Below are 22,044 nucleotides of genomic sequence, written 5' to 3' on the forward strand. Positions count from 1 at the left end.
ATGGTGCCGGATGGCATTCATTTCAAGGGCGACCGTCGCAACGGAGTCGTATCGCAATGTTGCAGTTGAAGGCTCTGTTGAGAAACGGATGCCACATACATATCATTTTTACAAACTTTGAGTCGTCTTTAGTGCAGCTAGAGTCGGTCAAAAGAACAGGAATTACCAAACCACAGAACAAGATGAAATGTGGTTTTCGGTGATGGCTTTATCGAATAAGTAGCCATGTGTAAGCAATTACCCATTCCTATAAGTGAACACTATATTAATAGTAATGTAAAATAATACACTTTGGCTGTTAAGCAAATTACAGTGCATTCGGAAAGTATTCAGACCCCTTGACTTTTCCCACATTTTGATACGTTATAGCCTTATTCTAAAATGCTTATGAAAAAAATCATCAATCTACACACAATATCTCATAATGACAAAGCAAAAATAGGTTTTTAGAAATGTTACACATTTCATAAAAATGTAAAACTGCAATATCACATTTACCTAAGTATTCAGACTCTTGAAGCACCTTTGGCAGCGATTACAGCCTTGAGTCTTTTTGGATATGACGCTCCAAGCTTGGTACACCTGTATTTGGGGAGTTTCTCCCAGTCCTCTCCACAGATCCTCACAAGCTGTTAGGTTGGATGGAGAGCGTCTCTGCACAGCTATATCCAGGTATTTCCAGAGATGTTGGATCGGGTTCAAGTCCGGGCTCTGGTTGGGCCACTCAAGGACATTCAGAGACTTGTCCGAAGCCACTCCTGCATTGTCTTAAGAGCGTCTGCTAAATGACTTAAATGTAAATGTAAATGTCTTGGCTGTGAGCTTAGGGTCGTTGTCCTGTTGGAAGGTGAACCTTCGCCCCCAGTCTGAGGTCCTGAACTCTCTGGAGCAGGTTTTCATGTACTTGGCTCCGTTCATCTTTCCCTCAATCCTGACTAGTCTCCCAGTCCCTGCCACTGAAAAACATCCCCACATCATGATGCTGCCAACACCATGCTTCACCATATGGATGATGCCAGGTTTTCTCCAGATGTGAGGCTTGTCATTCAGGCCAAATAGTTCAATCTTGGTTTCATCAGACCAGAGAATCATGTTTCTCATGGTCTGAGAGTCCTTTAGGTGCCTTTTGGCAAACTCCAAGCGGGCTGTCATGTGCCTTATACTGAGGAGTGGCTTCGGTCTGGCCACTCTACCATAAAGGCCTACTTGGTGGAGTGCTGCAGAGATGGTTGTCCATCTGGAAGGTTCTCCCATCTCCACAGAGGAACTCTGGAGCTCTTTCAGAGTGACCATCAGGTTCTTGATCATTACCCTGACCACGGCTTGTGGTTCCAAACTTCTTCCATTTAAGAATGATGGAGGCCACTGTGTTCTTGGGGACCTTCAATGCTGCATTTTTGTGGTACTCTTCTCCAGATCTGTGCCTCGACGCAATCCTGTCACGGAGCTTTACAGACAATTCCTTCGACCTCATGACTTGGTTTTTGTTCTGACATGCACTGTCAACTGTGGGACCTTATATAGACAGATGTGTGCCTTTCCAAATCATTTCCAATCAATTCAATTTACCACAGGTAGACTCCAATCAAGTTGTAGAAAGATCTCAAGGATGATCAATGGAAACAGGATGCACCTGAGCACAATTTCAAGTCTCATAGCAAAGGGTCTGAATACTTATGCAAATAAGCTTACTTCTTTTTTTTTCTAATAAGTTTGCAAAACTTTCTACAAACCTGTTTTCACTTTGTCATTATGGGGCATTGTGTGTGTAGGTTGTTTTTTTAAGGCTTAAACATAACAAAATATGGAAAAATACTTTCCGAATGCACTGTATATTATATGACTGTTGTCTGACGTTTTACTTTTTGGTAATGGTAATGACGTTTGTTTTTAATTATAATTATTAGGTGGCGGTCGCTAGCTACAGTATCTTCAACATAGCTTTTAAAGATTTTAGCTACCTAGCAGCTCTGTAGGCTAGTGTGACTTGGCAGAAAGTTAGAGAAAGAAGTTGAGGAAAAGTAACTAAGTGAAACATGTTTTATTATCACTTGAAACAATGTTTCTCCTGTCTTAAATGAAAAGGTTTAATTTTGCAATCTCCCAAAACAAATGTGATCACTGACGAGAGACTAGGCTCTCCTCCATCATGTTCTGCATTGTGAGGCTTAGTCCTGAGTGGCTCAGTTGATAGATCAGGGCACTTGCAATGCTACAATAACGAAAATGTATGCATTCACTACTGTGTGTTGCTCTGGATAAGAGTGTCTGCTAAATTACTAAAATGTCAATCTTATGCTCTCCGTAGCGGAAAAAGATTGCGTGGAGATGACGTACGGTGTAATGAAATAAGTCACAATGTGTACAGGGCTTGTCCGTAGTGATGTCCGTCCCACAGCCTTGTGTCTATAGTGGATGTCGATGGGTGTTTTCTAGGGCAGCTGTGTTCTTGTGGATCCGGGCTGCGTTCAGTACAAAAAAACTGAATGCAACGTTCAATTAAAACGGAAATAGTGCTGTTCTGAACGACCAGTTGAAAAATGGGGAGGGGTTGGGTTGTGGGTTAGGGAACACTGTCAGAATGGGCATTGCCTTTTAAATACATCATTCATTGCTTCAAGCCACACCCCGCCACAAGAAAGGGAAAGGGGTACCTAGTCAGTTGCACAACGAAATGCATTCAATCGAAATGTGCCTTCCGCATTTAACCCAACCCTTCTAAATCAGAGAGGTGCGGGGGGCTGCCTTAATCGACGTCATCAATGCCCAGGGAGCAGTTGTTGTTGGGGGATGACTGCCTTGCTCAAGGGAAGAAAGGCAGACTTTTCCACCTTGCTGGCTTGGGGATTCGAACCAGTGTACCTTTCGGTTAATGGCCCAACAACCTAGGCCTACCGAAACCCGATTATGACAATACTTTTTGGTGGGTTCAAGGTTATTGTCAATAATTGTCGTTACACTATCATACGATAGTCTATAATATAAGATATACATTTTAAAAAAGAACATTCCCTCTAGACAGGATATCGACAAACTCAAGGCGTTAGTCATAGGCTATACAGTATAAGGCTAATCTATGGTGTGAATGATCTGCCTCGCATAATAAATAGGCACTCATACAGTTAACCAGGTATTCATATGGCCTGTGAAGCCATTTCACAACTACTTTTCTCCTATTTTCTTTTTGAGAAGAGGGGTAGAAGATGCGGGAATAGGTGATATAATTATCCAAACTTGAGAAATCCCCACCACTTTTTATATTTCTTTCCTTTAAACAAAAGAATAAAGCCTAGACAATGTGTGGGCATAAAACTAATTGAGATATGTGGCGTTTGCCTAACTCAATATTAACACTCTTCGGTAGCAGTGCCAGCTAGTGCAGGAGGCTCAGGTTACATGGGCTATAGACAGGCGAAAGTTAAAATGTTTATCTATATCGATGTGTAGGCTAATTTACAGTAAAACCCAAATACAGTCACAGATAATGCTACGAAATTTGCTCTATGTAAACAACATTGACCGTTACCATCAGTACAATAACAAAATATGACTTACCCTTGATGTTCGTCCGCCTATAGGTTCTGTTTTTTTTTGTGTAGCGGCAGCGATCATGTCATTGTGGACCAGTGCTGCGCTCAGTAGGCTACGAAAAATCGGGGTGCAACGTTCAACTTAACGGAAACGGTGCTGTTCTGAATGACCAGTTGAAAAACGGGGAGGGGTTGGGGAACGCTTTCGGAATGGCTGCTTCCCTTTAAATACGTCACTAATTGCTTCAAGCCACACCCCGCCACACCCATCAAACCGAGCAAATGTAGGCCTGTCGAAAGTCTGTTCAAGAACGTTGAAGATCGTTTTTGGGAAACGTGTCTTCCATTATAAACAACCACGAAATATAGCAAACGTTTAATCTAACTGAACACACCAGTGGTGTGTCCTCCGCTTTTTTGTGAGCTAGCTAGTTCAATGCTAACGGAAAGTTGATTGTGGGGTAGATTGTTGTATTATCTGGAAGACCATCTCAGATTTGTTCAAGAAAAGGAAGGACTACCCTTGATTGGTTCCAGTTAGTAGGATCAAAGCTTTGGCAATGAAGGAAGTGATGTCAATAGTCAAGGCTGTGCACAGACCTTTTGGGGGACATGTTCTCAAACAAAAAAAAGGTCACTTTGAGAAATTATTATTTTAAATTAATAGGGGAAAGCAGCATGAGTTAAGTATTTAGCAAAAACTATTTTAAACTGCAATAAATGCTGCACTTATTATTAACAATGACCCAACACAATCCAGTCAAAATAAAATATTGTAAAAAATACTGTAGTCATCCGTTAAATACTGTAAAAATAGAAAGTCTTAAAACACCATGATTGTGATTTGAAATCATGAAAAGGAGGGACCCTAAACTGAGATCTTGGGAGGGTGTTTGAATGTAAACCCAATGTAAATGGGATTACACACAGAATGTGTTTTAAAACAGAAATGCAGTACTCTGAAACACCAAAAGTGTTTTTAAGAAAGCTTTGTGAAAGCCCTTTTTGGAGTTTCATCGCATGTACAAGGAAGCATGAAAACACAAAAACTGTGTTTCTCATACAATCAAAATACAAATGGTTTATAGCCTAAATGTTGATTGATGATGAAGGTCTATGAAGAATATTTTTTTTTAATTATTTATGCTTTATTTTGACAGATCAGAATCAGGAGAGGCAGTAAGATGGTACATTTCATAAACATTTTACAACTCAACCACATAGCCACATTGTAAGAAATTATTCTGGGGTGAATTGAAACTGACCCCCCAAAAAATAAAACATACACTGAGTGTACAAAACATTAAGAACACCTTCCTAATATTAAGTTGCACCTCCTTTAGCCCTCAGAACAGCCGCAATTCTTCGGGGCATGGACTCTATAAGTTGTCAAAAGCGTTCCACAGGGATGCTGGCCCATTTCGACTCCAATGCTTCCCACAGTTGTGTCAAGTTAACTGAATGTCCTTTGGGTGGTAGACCATTCTTGATACACACGGGAAACTGTTGTGGAAACCCAGCAAAGTTGCAGTTCTTGACACACTCAAACCGGTGTGCCTGGCACCTACTACCATACCCCACACTTCAATCTTTTGTCTTGCCCATTCACCCTCTGAATGGCACATATACACAATCCCTGTCTAAATTGTCTCAAAGCTTAAAAATCCTTCTTTAACCACAGAGTTTCCGACGCCAGTGAGGTCGGGACAGACAGCTGGTTTTATGATGTTTCTATTGGATATATGGGATCATCAGATCATGATATGTTGTTCTTTCATTCTGAAGCTTGGTTATTATCGAGGCCGGGAGATTTTGGAAAAATATTTTTTCAGATATTGTGAGGACCTATTATCATTTGCAATGGATGTTGAAATAAATAAACTTTGTTGACTTACTGTGTGAGGCGAAGAAAAACTGAAAAGCTTAGCTTATTTGTGGTGAGTTAAGATAATCAGAAATCAGACATCCCCAAATGGGCACTTTCCTGCATTTGCACATAGCAGGCCAAGTAGGCCTATTTCTTTGCATGCTCAGGTGTGTGCTTCCTCAACGTTATCAGGACAGAGAAACCAGACACATGCCCGTTGCTCACATGGAGCACTCCAAACAAAAGACAATGCAGAAATTGACAAAACTCGTAATGATGGTTAGAATATAAACAAAAACTTGATTCTCACAAGTGTAGCAGATTGTGAACTCTGTAATTAATACGCACATTAACAGAAATAATGTAACCAAATGATGGGGATTAACAATACATTTACTTGGCCTACTGGTGAAAATAATGGGGAAGTGATCAAAATAAACAATCAAAGGGCAAACAATTCACACAATGAAAAAATGAATGCACAAGAATTGATGGGAGACAGTTGAGCGCATTCTGAAGAGCTGAGAGCATGCATTCTGGACTGGAGAGAGACCCACCATATCTTAGCCACATGTCTCCCCTTCTTCTTGTGTCAACATTTTAAATTATACTCAAGACACACACAGCATAAGAATGGAGAATGGCATAAGAATGGAAAAAAACAATGTATATTTTTAAGATCTCAGTTGGGGTGTCAACTTACTGTTGAAAGTTAGAATAGTAGAATACACAAGGTGTTAGTTCGAAATTGGGTTATGCATCATACATTTTTCCCTTGTCATGTCAGTCACTGACAGTCACTCAATTAGCCATGTCAGCTAACAATTTTTAGATTGGTAAAGTAGTCTAGCCAGCTATCTAAACTTGTAGTAATCAATGCCTGATACCTACCGGTCACGCAGGGCATGTGCCCATATTGATTTTGTTAGTCACTCTCACTCAGATATCATTAACATGGCGTAAGCTAAGGCAAAATGTGTAGAATTGCAGGAAATTTGCTTTATAACTGAAAAAATGTCTCTCCACTGCATGGCAAAACGAGTGTAATTGCAGTAAATTAGCTGTAAAACTTCTAAATGTTTCTCTGTGCCCCATTGCAAAATTAGTAGAATTGCATGAAATTTGTCACAAAATTGCACAAAAGTATCTCCGCCCCATGGTAAAATGTAAATTTATCTCTCTACCGTCAAGAGGGGGAGGCCATAAAAATGTTTTACCCGCAAGGTGGGGGGGGCCCAAGTAAATCTCGCTTAGGGCCCCGAAAAGGCCTAGAGCCGGCCCTGAAAACACATTATCTTCACACATAGACAGCTGCAACTCAATAATCATCTAGGCCTATTGCCAAGCACGTTGCCCAAATTGCGGGCTTCCAAAATAGGCATAGGCCTACACACTTGTGATTTGAAACACGATTTTATAAACCTGTCAGCAACGGGTCTGGCTGAAATAGCCAAATCCACTCATTTGTAGGGGTGTCCACATACTTTTGTATAAATAGTGTATCTCTAGGAGCTGATCCGTTGCCAGTATAGAGGAATAATTCTAATGCTAAGGTAAGATTTGAATGAGAAAGCTGATCTGAGAGCAGCCCTGCCTTTCTTTCGATCCTATCAGTATCAACCCAATGTTGGGAAGTAAAACAGCCATCACTAACACAGAGAGTTGAAATTATTGGCCACTTGAATAAATGGATCACTAGTCAATTTAATAATGTTTATATACCTTGCATTACTCATCTCACATGTACAGTTGAAGTCGGAAGTTTACATACACCTGAGCCAAATACATTTAAACTTATTTTTTACAATTCCGGACATTTAATCCAAGTATAAATTCCCTGTCTTAGGTCAGTTAGGATCACCACTTTATTTTAAGCATGTGAAATGTCTAATTAAAAGTAGAGATATTAATTTATTTCAGCTTTAATATCTTTCATCACATTCCCAGTGGGTCAGAAGTTTACATACACTCAATTAGTATTTTGTAGCATTGCCTTTAAATTGCTTAACTTGGGTCAAATGTTTCAGGTAGCCTTCCACAAGCTTCCCACAATAAGTTGGGTGAATTTTGGCCCATTCCTCTTGACAGAGCTGGTGTAACTGAGTCAGGTTTGTAGGCCTCCTTGCTCGCACACGCTTTTTCAGTTCTGCCCACAAATTTTCAATAGGATTGAGGTCAGTCCTTTGTGATGGCCACTCCAATACCTTGACATTACTGTCCTTAAGCCATTTTGCCACAACTTTGGAAGTATGCTTGGGGTCATTGTTCATTTGGAAGACCCATTTGCGACCAAGCTTTAACTTCCTGACTGATATCTTGAGATGTTGATTCAATATATCCACATAATTTTCCTACCTCATGATGCCATCTATTTTGTGAAGTGCACCAGTCCCTCCTGCAGCAAAGCACCCCCACAACATGATGCTGCCACCCCCGTGCTTCACGGTTGGGATGGTGTTCTTCGGCTTGCAAGCATCAACCTTTTAGCTCCAAACATAACGATGGTAATTTTGACCAAACAGTTCTATTTTTGTTTCATCAGACCAGAGGACATTTCTCCAAAAAGTACGATCTTTGTCCCCATGTGCAGTTGCAAACCATAGTCTGGCTTTTTTGGGGCGGTTTTGGAGCAGTGGCTTCTTCCTTGCTGAGCGGCCTTTTAGGTTATGTTGCTATAGGACTTGTTTGACTGTGGATAAAGATACTTTTGTACCTGTTTCCTCCAGCATCTTCACAAGGTCCTTTACTGTTGTTCTGGGATTGATTTACAACTACAAAAATGTACATCTACAAAACGCACCAAAGGACGTTCATCTCTAGAAGACAGATCGTGTCTCCTTCCTGAGCGGTATTACATTTACATTTAAGTCATTTAGCAGACGCTCTTATCCAGAGCGACTTACAAGTACATACATTCATACTTTTTTTTTTTTTTTTTTTTTTGTACTGGCCCCCCATGGGAATCAAACCCACAACCCTGGCGTTGCAAGCGCCATGCTCTACCAACTGAGCCACACGGGGCCCTGGTATGGTATGACGGCTGCGTGGTCCCATGGTGTTTATACTTGCATACTATTGTTTGTACAGATGAACGTGGTACCTTCAGGAAATTGCTCCCAAGGATGAACCAGACTTGTGGAGGTCTACACATTTTTTCTGAGGTCTTGGCTGATTTATTTTGATTTCCCATGATGTCAAAGAAAGAGGCACTGAGTTTGAAGGTAGGTATTGAAATACATCCACAGGTACACCTTCAATTGACTCAAATGATGTCAATTAGCCTATCAGAAGCTTCTAAATCCATGACATCATTTTCTGGAATGATCCAAGCTGTTTAAAGGCACAGTCATCTTAGTGTATGTAAAATTCTGACACACTGGAATTGTGATACAGTGAAATAATCTGTCTGTAAACAATTGTTGGAAACATTACTTGTGTCATGCACAAAGTAGATGTCCTAACCGACTTGCCAAAACTATAGTTTGTTATCAAGATATTTGTGGAGTGGTTGAAAAACGAGTTTTAATAACTCCAACCTAAGTGTATGTAAACTTCCGACATCAACTGTATTTCAACTGTATTTTATACTATCTATTGCACGTTGCCTGTGTCGCTCTGTCATTGCTCATCCATATATTTAAATGTAAATAAGTTTAAGGTTGTTCCAATCTTTTTAAATTCAGCACACAATGCAAATAGTCCGGGTAGCCATTTGATTACCTGTTCAGGAGTCTTAAGGCTTGGGGGTAAAAACTGAGAAGCCTTTTTGATGACCGAGTCTGCAGTAACATAGCAGGCATAGAAGAAAGCTGCAGCAAAATTGATACTGTGAGATTTCTAAACGTTTAAAACCATGACTAGAGAGACTGTCAACGAATACAGCAAAGAGCTGCTGTTTTTATGAGTGAGTTCATGTTTAAGTTCTTACTCAGCACTATCAACACTTTGTATTCAACACTTTTATAACCTATAAAATGCGCGTTCTTCCTATTTCCACTCAGCGCTACAACAAGCAGTGCAGCAGAAATGAATGAGTAGGAAAGTGTATCTATAGGTTTGCATTGTTGTTATTATTAGTGTTGTGGACATATTTGGTCAATCAAATTTCACAAATACCAGAGCATGTGAGTTCAATTAGACTTTTTATTAGTTCATAATAAAAGCTGAGCTACTTACACATTTGTCTTCCTTATGTCATACTCATTGTAACTTCTCTTAATGGCTCATCACCTCTGGCATTTAGCAACCATTATCATATTGCCTTCATATTAGGACATGCAACCTGTAGAGTCACAGAAATAGTTTCATGCATGTAGGACCATAGCAACAGACCTTGGCACTCTACAGGATTAACCAATACATGACATCCTGCTGACTCCACTGAAAGGGGAACCCCTGTTCTGGAAAAAACCCAAGAGGTGTAACCATAGTTGGCCATTACAGTTACAAGAATAACCATGTGCATGTCTAACGGTGTCCAATGACCTAGAGCACATATAGAGTACTAATAAATAATTGCCACTTAAGTACTGAAAAATTCACAATATTAGCGGCTTGGGTCTTTTTTAATATCAAGGAATATTTCACTGTCTCTGTTGGGGGGGGGGGGGGGTCAATGTAAATAGTCTGGGTGGCCATTTGATTAGTTGTTCAGCAGTCATATGGCTTGGGGGTAGGAGATGTTAAAGAGCCTTTTGGTCCTAGACTTGGTGCTCCGGTACCGCTTGAAATGCGGAAGCAGAGGGAACGAACGACTTGGGTGACTGGAGTCTTTGACAATTTTTTGGGCCTTCCTCTGACACTGCCTCGTATATACACTACCATTCAAAAGTTTGGGGTCACTTAGAAATGTCCTTGTTCTAGAAAGAAAAGCTACAAATTTTGTCCATTAAAATGACATCAGATTGATCAGAAATACAGTGTAGACATTGTTAATGTTGTAAATGACTATTGTAGCTGGAAACAGCAGATTTTTTATGGAATATCTACATAGGCGTACAGAGGCCCATTATCAGCAACCATCACTCCTGTGTTCTAATGGCACGTTGTGTTAGCTAATCCAAGTTTATCATTTTAAAAGGCTAATTGATCATTAGAAAACCCTTTTGCAATTATGTTAGCACAGCTGAAAACTGTCATTCTGATTAAAGAAGCAATAAAACTGGCCTTTAAACTAGTTGAGTATCTGGATCATCAGCATTTGTGGGTTCGATTACAGGCTCAAAATGGCCAGAAACAAAAAACTTTCTTCTGAAACTCGTCAGTCTATTCTTGTTCTGAGAAATGAAGGCTATTCCATGTGAGAAATTGCCAATAAACTGAAGATCTCGTACAACGCTGTGCACTACTCCATTCACAGAACAGCGCAAACTGACTATAACCAGAATAGAGAAAGCAGTGGGAGGCCCCGGTGCACAACTGAGCAAGAGGACAAGTACATTAGAGTGTCTAGTTTGAGAAACAGACGCCTCACAAGTCCTCAACTGGCAGCTTCATTAAATAGTACCCGCAAAACACCAGTCTCAACGTCAACAGTGAAGAGGCGACTCCGGGATGCTGGCCTTCTAGGCAGAGTTCCTCTGTCCAGTGTCTGTGTTCTTTTGTGTTCTTTTGCCCATCTTAATCTTTTCTTTTTATTGGCCAGTCTGAAATATGGCATTTTCTTCGCAACTCTGCCTAGAAGGCCAGCATTCCAGAGTTGCCTCTTCACTGTTGACGTTGAGACTGGTGTTTTGTGGGAAATCCAGGATCCAGTTGCAGAGGGAGGCGCTTTGTCCCAGGGTCCTTAGCTTAGTGATGAGCTTTGTAGGCATTATGGGGTTGCACGCTGAGCTGTAATCAATGAACAGCATTCTCACATAGGTGTTCTTTTGCCCAGGTGCGTCATCTGTGGATCTGTTGGGGCGGTATGTGAATTGGAGTGAGTCTAGGGTTTCTGGCATGATGGTTTTGATGTGAGCCATGACCAGCCTTTCAAAACACTTCATGACTACTGACGTGAGTGCTACGGGGCGGTAATCAATTAGGCAGGTTACCTTAATTTTCTTGGGCACAGGGACTATGGTGGTATGTTTGAAACATGTAGGTATTATAGACTCGGCCAGGGAGATTTTGAAAATGTCAGTGAAGACACTTGCCAGTTGGTCCGCGCATCCTTTGAGTACACATCCTGGTAATCCATCTGGCCCAGCGGCTTTGTGAATGTTGACCTGTTTAAAGTTCTTGCTCACATCGGCTACGGAGAGCGTGATCACACAGTCGTCCGGAATAGCTGGTGCTCTCATGCATGCTTCAATGTAGCTTCTCTTGAAGCGAGCATAAAAGGCATTTCAAATTAAATCAATCAAAGACTATTTGTTACGTGCACTGAATACAACAGGTGTAGGTAGACCTTACAGTGAAATGCTTACTTACAGGCTCTAACAAATAGTGCAAAAAAGGTATTAGGTGAACAATAGGTAGGTAAAGAAATAAAACAACAGTAAAAAGACAGACGATATACAGTAGCGAGGCTATAAAAGTAGCAAGGCTACATACAGACACCAGTTAGTCAGGCTGATTGAGGTAGTATGTACATGTAGATACTTATTTTCCACCATAATTTGCAAATAAATTCATTAAAAATCCTACAATGTGATTTTCTGGATTTTTTTTTCTCATTTTGTCTGTCATAGTTGAAGTGTACCTATGATGAAAATTACAGGCCTCTCTCATCTTTTTAAATGGGAGAACTTGCACAATTGGTGGCTGACTAAATATTTTTTTGCCCCACTGTATATGATGAACAGAGAGTAGTAGTAGCGTAAAAGAGGGGTTGGCAGGTGGTGGGTTGGACACAATGCAGATATCCCGGTTTGCCACTGTGCGGGAGCACTGGTTGGCCCAATTGAGGTAGTATGTACATGAATGTATAGTTAAAGTGACTATGCATGCCTCCCGGGTGGCACAGTGTTCTAGGGCACTGCATCGCAGCGCTAGCTGTGCCACCAGAGTCTCTGGGTTCGCGCCCAGGCTTTGTCGCAGCCGGCCGCGACCGGGGGGTCCGTGGGGCGACGCACAATTGGCCTAGCGTCGTCCGGGTTAGGGAGGGTTTGGCCGGTAGGGATATCCTTGTCTCATCGCGCTCCAGCGACTCCTGTGGCGGGCCGGGCGCAGTGCGTGCTAACCAAGGGGGCGGGTGCACGGTGTTTCCTCCGACACATTGGTGCGGCTGGCTTCCGGGTTGGAGGCGCGCTGTGTTAAGAAGCAGTGCGGCTTGGTTGGGTTGTGCTTCGGAGGACGCATGACTTTCGACCTTCGTGTCTCCCGAGCCCGTACGGGAGTTGTAGCGATGAGACAGTAATTACTAGCGATTGGATACCACGAAAGTGACTATGCATATATGATAAACAGAGAGAAGCAGCAGTGTAAAAGGAGGGGTTGGGGTAGGCTCGTGTCACTGGGCAGCTCGCGGCTGGTTTCCCTTTGTAGTCTATAATATTTTTCAAGCCCTGCCACATCCAACGACCATAAGAGCCGATGTAGTAGGATTCAATCTTAGTCCTGTGTTGACGCTTTGCCTGTTTGATGGTTCGTCGGAGGGCACAGCAGGATTTCTTATAAGCGTCTGGATTAGTATCCCTCCCTTTGAAAGCGGCAGCTCTAGCTTTTATCTTGGTGCGGATATTGCCTGGTATCCATGGCTTCTGGTTGGGAAATGTACGCACGGTCACTGCGGGGATAACGTCATCGGTGCACTTATTGATGAAGACGGTGACTGAGGTGATATATTCGTCAATGCCTATGGATGAATCCCGGAACATATTCCAGTCTGTGCTAGCAAAACAGTCCTTTAGCGTAGCATCCACATCATCTGACCACTTCCGTATTGAGCGAGTCATCATGTTCAGATTTGACAAATGGAGGATGAGGGAGAACTTTGTATGCGTCTCTGTGTGTGAAGTAAAGGTGGTCTAGAGTTGTTTTCCCCTCTGGTTGCACATGTGACATGCTGGTAGAAATTAAATCAGTTTTACCTAAGTTTTCCTGCATTAAAACTTTTTTGGGATAGGGGGCAGCATTTTCACTTTTGGATGAATAGCGTGCCCAGAGTGAACTGCCTCCTACTCTGTCCCAGATGCTAATGTATGCATATTATTTTTACTATTGGATATAAAACACTCTGAAGTTTCTAAAACTGTTTGAATGATGTCTGTGAGAATAACAGAACTCATATGGCAGGCGAAAACCTGAGAAAAATCCAACCAGGAAGTGGGATATCTGAGGTTGGTCGATTTTCAACTCAGTCCCTATTGAATGCACATTAGGATATGGATCTGTTTGCACTTCCTACGGCTTCCACTAGATGTCAACAGTCTGTAGGACCTTCAATGAGGCTTCTACTGTGATGTGGAGCTGGATGGGAGCTGTTTGAGTCAGTGGTCTAGCAGAGAGCCAGGTCCTGGTCACACGCATTTCACATGACAGTGACCTGCGTTCCATTGCTTCTCTACAGACAAAGGAATTCTCCGGTTGGAACGTTATTTAATATTTATGATAACAACATCCTAAGATTGATTCTATACTTAGTTTGACAAGTTTCTTCGACCTGTAATATAACTTTTTGAAGTTTTCGTCCGACGTTCGGCTGGACCTGCACAAGTGTTTGGATATGTGTACTAAACGTGCTAACTAAAGTAGCTACTTGGACATAAATAATGAACATTATCAAACAAAACAACAATTTATTGTGGAACTAGGATTCCTGGGAGTGCATTCTGATGAAGATCATCAAAGGTAAGGGAATATTTATAATGTCATTTCTGATTTCTGTTGACTTCAACAGAGCGGAATTTTTATTTTATTTTCTGAGCGCCGTTTCAGATTATTGCATGGTTAGCTTTTTCCGTAAAGTTTTTTTAAAATCTGACACAGCGGTTGCATTAAGAACAAGTGTATCTTTAATTCTACGTAAAACATGTATCTTTTACATCAAAGTTTATGATGAGTATTTTATGTTATTTGACGTGGCTCTCTGCAATTTCTCCGTATATTTTGGAGGCATTTCTGAACATGGCGCCAATGTAAACTGAGGTTTTTGGATATAAATATTAACTTTATCGAACAAAACATATATGTATTGTGTAACATGAAGTCCTATGAGTGTCATCTGATGAAGATCATCAAAGGTTAGCGATTAATTTTATCTCTATTTCTGCTTTTTGTGACTCCTATCTTTGGCTGGGAAAATGGCTGTGTTTTTTTGACTTGGTGGTGATCTAACATAATCATATGTTGTGCTTTCGCTGTAAAGCATTTTTGAAATCGGACATGATGGGTAGATTAACAAGATGTTTATCTTTTATTTGCTGTATTGGACTTGTTAATGTATGAAAGTTACATATTTCAAAAAAATATTTTTGAATTTCCCGTGTTGCCTTTTCAGCGGAATGTTGTCGAGGGGTTCCGCTAGCGGAAGGCATGACCTAGACAGGTTAACCTCTTGACGCTAGGGGTCAGAATTTTTTTTCTTAATTAAAAACCTCTTGAGGATAGAGGGCGCTATTTTCACTTTGGGGAAAAATCGTGCCCAATTTAAACGGCCTCGTACTCTATTCTTGCTCGTACAATATGCATATTATTATTACTATTGGATAGAAAACACTCTCAAGTTTCTAAAACCGGTAGAATTATATCTGTGGGTAAAACAGAACTCATTTTGCAGCAAACTTCCTGTCAGAAAGTGAAACATCTGAAATCGAGGCTCTGTTCCAGGGCCTCCCTATCATTTTGCTTGAAATTTATGACTATACATGCACTTCATACGCCTTCCACTAGATGTCAATAGGCTGTGAGAGGTGAAATGGGGTTTCTAGGTATTTCTATGGTCAAAAGAGAGAGTTTGGAATGACATGACCCCCGAATTCCTTTGTTCAGGAAGCGCATAAAGGTCATCAGTATTGGCTTCTGAAAAGCATTCGCTATAGACGTCTAATATCTCCGGCTTTGATTTTATTTGATAAATGTGATAATATCATCGTAAAGTATGTTTTTTCAATATAGTTTAATCCGATTATTGAAATTTTTTCGGGAGTTTAGGCGTGTTGCGTTCTTTGCGTTTGGTGACGATGAACAGCTTAGCGCCACTTGGCTAGTTTTGCTTGCTCATTCAAGAGGGAAAAAGGCCATTCTAAAACCAAACAACGATTGTTCTGGACAAAGGACCCCTTGTACAACATTCTGATGGAAGATCATCAAAAGTAGGACCCATTTATGATGTTATTTCATATATCTGTCGAACATGTTTACTTTTAGTTTGCGCCCAGATTTTGGGCGCTCTCTCGCTATAATGTAAGCTGCATGTCGTAATGAAGTTATTTTTAGAATTCTAACACGGCGATTGCATTTCGAACTAGTGTATCTATCATTTCCTATACAACATGTATTTTTTAGTAAAGTTTATGAATAGTTATTTGGTCAGAATAGGTGAGTGTCAGAAATATATCCGGACATTCTGGGAAAAAAGTTTTCACAATGTATAACCACGGATTTCAGCTCTAAATATGCACATTTTCGAACAAACCATATATGTATTGTGTAAAATTATGTTATAGGACTGTCATCTGATGAAGTTTATGAAGGTTAGTGAAAAAATGTATATCTTTTGCTGGTTTATTCGCTATCGCTAACGTGCCTATTGCTATCGCTAACGTGCCTTGCATGAATGAATGTGGTTGTGTGGTATGCTATTGTAGTAAGCTAATATAATGCTATATTGTGTTTTCGCTGTAAAACACTTAAAAAATCAGAAATATTGGCTGGATTCACAAGGTGTTTGTCTTTCATTTGCTATACACCATGCATTTTTCAGAAATGTTTTATGATGAGTATTTGGGTATTTCACGTTGGTGTCTGTAATTACTCTGGCTGCTTCGGTGCTAGTTCTGATGGTAGCTGCAATGTAAAACTGATTTATACCTCAAATATGCACATTCTTCGAACAAAACATAGATTTATTGTATAACATGTTACAAGACTGTCATCTGATGAAGTTGTTTCTTGGTTAGTTTGGTTGGCTCTTGGTTAGTTTGGTTGGTTATGTGCAAGCTACCTGTGCTTTGAAAAATGTCTGTCCTTTTTTGTATTTGGTGGTGAGCTAACATAAATATACGTGGTGTTTTCGCTGTAAAACGTTTTAAAAATCGGACATGTTGACTGGATTCACAAGATGTTTATCTTTCATTTGCTGTATTGGACTTGTTAATGTGTGAAAGTTAAATATTTCAAAAAAATATTTTTTTGAATTTCGCGCTCTGCCTTTTCAGTGGAATGTGGGAGGAGTTCCGCTAGTGGAACCAGACAGGTTTAAAACCAGACAGCTAGACAGGTTTAAAATATCGTTCCCAAGGTAAACGGACATTTTCTCTGGCCCAGATCGTAGAATATGCATATAATTTACAGATTAGAATAGAAAACACTCCAAAGTTTCCAAAACTGTAAAAATATTGTCTGTGAGTATAACAAAACGTATTCTGCAGACGAAAACCTGAGAAAATATAACCCGGAAGTGATATAAAAATAAAAATAAACTGTGTTTCCTGGACCGTCTTTTTTCCATTAAATTAAAGGGGTATCAACCAGATTCCTTTTCCAATGGCTTCCTCAGGCTGTGACCAGGCTTTAGACATAGTTTCAGGCTTTTATTTTGAAAAATGAACGAGATTTTTCATAACTAGTCAGGTGTCCTCCGAATAGTTCTTGCGTGCGCGAGAGGAGCTCTCCATTTTCCGCTTGTCTCTTAATGAATAGGTTATGGTCCGGTTGAAATATTATTGATTATGTTTGTTAAAAACAACCTGAGGATTGATTATAAAAAACATTTGACATGTTTCTACGACCATTACGGATACTTTTTGGAATTTGTCGAACGGAACACGGCTTTGGTTTTCTCAACATAGTGCGCAACCCAAAAGGCGTTTTTTTTGTGATAAAAGTAATATTTATCGAACAAAAAGAACATTTGTTGTGTAACTGGGACTCTCGTGAGTGGAAACATCCGAAGATTATCAAAGGTAAGCGATTAATTTTATTGCTTTTCTGACTTTCGTGACCAAGCTAACCAAGCTAATATAAGGCTAGCTGTTGTAGCATTGAAAGCTACACTCACAAAAGCTTGGATTTCTTTCGCTGTAAAGCATATTTTCAGAATCTGACACGATAGGTGGATTAACAACAAGCTAAACTGTGTTTTGGTATATTTCACTTGTGATTGCATGATTATAAATATTTTTAGTAATATTTTTTAATCTGATACGGTTGGAAATTTTCATCTTCCTTTCAGAACCGGAACGAGGCTGTAGTTTTCTCAACATAACGCGCCACCCAAATGTCGTCTTTTTGTTATAAAAGTAATATTTATCGAACAAAAATAACATTTATTGTGTAACTGGGAGTCTCGTGAGTGCAAACATCTGAAGATTATCTAAGGTAAGCGATGAATTTTATTGCTTTTCTGACTTTCGTGACCATGCTAATTTGGGGCTAGCTGTTGTAGCATTGAAAGCTACACTCACAAAAGCTTGGATTTCTTTCGCTGTAAAATATATTTTCAAAATCTCACATGATAGGTGGATTAACAACAAGCTAAACTGTGTTTTGGTATATTTCACTTGTGATTGCATGATTATAAATATTTTTTGTAATATTTTTACATTTGGCGCCCTGCAATTCTAGCGGTTGTTAAGGAAAGTGATCCCGTAAAAGGGATCCGTAGCGCAGAGAAGTTAAAGTCCCCGGCCACTAAGAGCGCCACTTCTAGATGAGCATTTTCTTGTTTGTTTATGGCATTATTTAGCTCATTGTGTGTGGTCTTAGTGCCAGCATCGGTTTGTGGTCGTAAATAGATGGCTACGAATAATATAGATGAGAACTCTCTTGTTAGCTAGTGTGGTCTACAGCCTATCATGAGGTATTCTACCTCAGGCAAATATTACCTCAAATTCTTTAATATTAGACATCGCGCACCAGCAGGTACTAACAAATACACACACACCCCCACCCCTCGTCTTACCAGACGCAGCTGCTCTGTCCTGCCGAAACACAGAGAAGCCAGCCAGCTCTATATTATCCATGTCGTCGTTCAGCCAAGTCTTGGTGAAACGTAAGATATTACAGTTTTTAATGTCCCGTTAGTAGGATAGTCTTAACTGTAGATTGTCCAGTTTGTTTTCCAATGATTGCACATTGGCCAATAATAGTGGTAGTGGTGGTCTACCTACTCGTCAGCGAATTCGTATAAGGTACCCCACCTTCCACCCCCACTTTCTCAGAATTTTCTTCACGCTGATGACGGGGATTTGGGCCTTGTCTCGAAAAAGCAGTATATCCTTCGCGTCGGACTCATTAAAGAAAAAACTCTTCATCCAGTTTGAGGTGAGTAATCGCTGTTCTGATGTCAAGAAGCTCTTTTCGTGCCTCCCGGGTGGCGCAGTGGTCTACGGCACTACATCACAGTGCTAGCTGTGCCACCAGAGACTCTGGGTTTGAGCCCAGGCTCTGTCGCAGCCGGCCGCGACTGGGAGGTCCTTGGGGCGACGTACAATTGGCCTAGCGTCGTCCGGGTTAGGGAGGGTTCGGTAGGGAAATCCTTGTCTCATCGCGCACTGGCGACTACTGTGGCGGGCCGGGCGCAGTGCGCGCTGACCAGGTCGCTAGGTGTACAGTGTGTCCTCCGACACATTGGTGTGGCTGCCTTCCGGATGCGGATGCCGCTGTGTTAAGAAGCAGTGCGGCTTGGTTGGGTTGTGTTTCGGAGGACGCATGGCTCTCGATCTTCGTCTCTCCCGAGCCCGTATGGGAGTTGTAGCGATGAGACAAGACAGTAACTACTAACAATTGGGGAGAAAAAGGGGAGAAAATAATGATAAAAATAAGCTATTTTTGGTGATAAGAGAAGAAGCATCATTATGTACAAAATTTGTTACAAACAATGCGAAAAAAACTAACAAAATAGCACAGTTGGTTAGGAGCCCGTAAAACGGCAGGCATCCCATCTGGGGCCATTAATCTCTAAGGAGAGATTGTGTGAAAATGTTAGAAAGGCTGGACAAGGTTGGGGTTTGGGTAGTGTAGTGGGGGGGGGGAAGTGGTGTTTAGGGCTGTGTTTCACTTTCTTAGAGGAACAGGACTCATGAGGAGAATTGAAATTAGGTAGGCCGTGACAGGCCTCACCCTCCAGTAGGTGGCGGTGTATGCACATTAAAAGTTGGATGTGATCTGCCAACCCAATCTCAAAGAAGAAGAAAAATAACGGTTTCTCACCACCAAATATGGTAGTGAGAGGAAGTCCAGTCGCAGGATGGAGGATGGAACTAGGTGAAACTGGGCTGACATTCTGCTAATTTTGTCATCGATGAAACATCTTATCTCAATACATTTTTCTGTTCCCAAACCTAAAATATGTAACGAAAACAGTGCACACATTTTTACAGACTTGACGGTTTGCTAAAGTTTGTTAAAAAATTGCTTTTTTTAGAAGGAGCGCAAAGTCGAATCGAATTAGTGCACACTCACAGAGAAGGCGTTCCTAACAGAAATATACAAATACATGCTACAACGCACCAATAGGATCTCGATAGTTTGTGGATGGCTTTGCCCACCTCCTTGCTTGTTCTGCCCACTACGCTTCATTTGCTCCCACTAACTGACGCAGATGAACCTTCTTGGGTTAGTTATACATATCTTTGACCCACCCCTCTTGTATAATAATGTACTTCCGGTAGTCAAGGTAAGCATGTGCGGCCAATTGTAAATCGCAAACAGAGCAAGTGGAGGTAGTGGTCACACAGAAACGCTAATGTTTTTCTACACTACTGAGTGTATATTAACCGCATGTTCCACCTCCGCCAACAGGTTGATTCTATGTTATTTGCTTTCTCTTTGCTAATGATGTTAGCGCGAGGAGGACTCCTGTCCAGATTCGTATGGAACGGTTGCCGAAGGTCACTTTCCCTGCTAGTTAAAATTGAAATGCCAATATTAAATAATAATGTCAGTATAATATAATGTATGTAGTCAGCCATGTGTTACTCATTTTAAACTATTGTAATATATTTGGACGGCGAAACTTGAAAGCTAGGGAATCAAATGTGACCAACATGCTAATGTTTACAAGTCTCGTGAAAATAGGTAGCTAACGTTAATTGATGGTTGCGGTAATCTTTATCCCACCGCAAATTAATCCTTCAGATTAGTACACAGCCAGTGCTTTGCTGTGAATGTTCGGCGGGTTGCTAGCGAACGCTACAGATAGCTAGCTGACATCAGAATGGACACAAAATACAAACTGAGTCTCACCTGTTTGATTGTTCTATTATCACTGATAATGGGGATAATCTCTTCTGCACACGCCTTGAAATGTTTAAGGTTATTGCTACAATATTTTCATTGATGGGTTGGTGCATGTCTGTATCAGTGCTTTAGCTAGCTAGTTATCTATTTACTGACATAACGTTGGCTAGTTAAAAACCTGTGTGTGTCCTTTCAGGATGGGAAACTTCACATCCTTCAGCTCAAGTGGTCTGTCAAGCACAGCAGCGTGTGGTCAGTTTCTACAGGTAAGATTTAACATTTTTATCTCATGATTCTGTGTGTGTTGGTGACTTGGTCTGACATTGATTTTCTTCTCTTCAGGAGGTGGTGTCTCATAACTGCATCGTCATATTTTCCAAGACCACATGTCCATATTGCAAAATGGCCAAGAATGTATTCAATGAAATTGGTGCTACATACAAGGTGATAGAGCTGGATGAACACAATGATGGAAGACGACTACAAGAGGCCTTGGCGCAGATGACCGGTGCCAGAACAGTATGAAACAACCTCATGTTTATATCATGACCAATTTGCATTCTCCAATCAATTTTGCCATGGCGTTTTACATTGCTATATGCTGAATTACGTATTGCATTCTCTCGCATATGCCACCTTAGCTTTAGTATAATAGATAATTCTCTGTAACCCTCAAAGTGAAAAGTAGGTTGTTGAGTACTGTTCATGGTTTACCCTAAATGCCATACATACTGTACATCTATGTAGCGTACATATCTGCTGATTCTATTGGTGAGACATTTGACCTGACTATGTTGCTATCTTGTTGTTGATAGCAATAACACTAAGTAAACACAACTGGGACCAGACCAGTAGGAACATTGTTCTTATTATTTTGCACACAGAACAGCTGAACTGAACTCTAGTTTAATGAGCACCATTTAGTGTGTTATTTTTAATGGGATTACTTGTGGTTACAGGTTCCGAGGGTCTTCATCAATGGAAACTGCATTGGAGGAGGCTCTGACACAAAGGAGCTACACCAGAAGGGAAAGCTGCTGCCGCTGATAGAACAATGTGCCCCGTGCTGCGTGAAAACTAACTCTGAAGGCTCGGGCAGCGGACAGTTTGAGTCCACCAAATGACTAACCGTTCTATTTCTCACTGTAATTTACCCTGTGTTTATTTAATGTTTCCTCGACTTTGTGTGATACATTATATGGGTTCTATGTGGTTTATTTACCAAGATGCACACTTGTTATCGTCACCCTTCGTCTACATTCAGGGAATGTATAGTATTTTAATGAATTAAACTCCAATATTTTCAAGGGAGGACTGTGC

The 22,044-nt window shown here is 40.8% G+C and overlaps 2 protein-coding genes across 9 annotated transcripts in view; one reads left to right on the forward strand and one right to left on the reverse strand.

Annotated features, from left to right (window-relative positions):
* LOC129869593 (volume-regulated anion channel subunit LRRC8C-like) overlaps positions 1-3,669 on the reverse strand; it is a 47,296-nt gene extending 43,627 nt beyond the window's left edge. For all 4 annotated transcript variants that reach the window (XM_055944130.1, XM_055944128.1, XM_055944127.1 and 1 more), the window contains exon 1: positions 3,556-3,669. The gene's annotated coding sequence lies outside the window, so the exon portion shown is untranslated. The remainder of the gene's footprint in view (positions 1-3,555) is intronic.
* A 16,394-nt stretch (positions 3,670-20,063) lies between these two features.
* glrx2 (glutaredoxin 2) lies at positions 20,064-22,031 on the forward strand. 5 transcript variants are annotated; one of them, XM_055944140.1, is made up of 4 exons: positions 20,064-20,161; positions 20,921-20,990; positions 21,067-21,243; positions 21,684-22,031. In XM_055944140.1, exons 2-4 carry the CDS (start codon positions 20,922-20,924, stop codon positions 21,846-21,848), a joined length of 411 nt encoding a protein of 136 aa, XP_055800115.1. In that variant the 5' UTR covers positions 20,064-20,161; position 20,921; the 3' UTR covers positions 21,849-22,031. The 5 variants fall into 5 exon arrangements, with proteins under 5 accessions (XP_055800115.1, XP_055800114.1, XP_055800112.1 ...); XM_055944139.1 differs by having other exon boundaries at positions 20,072-20,100; XM_055944137.1 differs by lacking the exon at positions 20,064-20,161 and adding an exon at positions 20,168-20,375.
* Positions 22,032-22,044: the final 13 nt, after the last annotated feature.

Source organism: Salvelinus fontinalis, chromosome 14, assembly GCF_029448725.1.
Source record: "Salvelinus fontinalis isolate EN_2023a chromosome 14, ASM2944872v1, whole genome shotgun sequence".
Lineage (NCBI taxonomy): Eukaryota > Metazoa > Chordata > Actinopteri > Salmoniformes > Salmonidae > Salvelinus > Salvelinus fontinalis.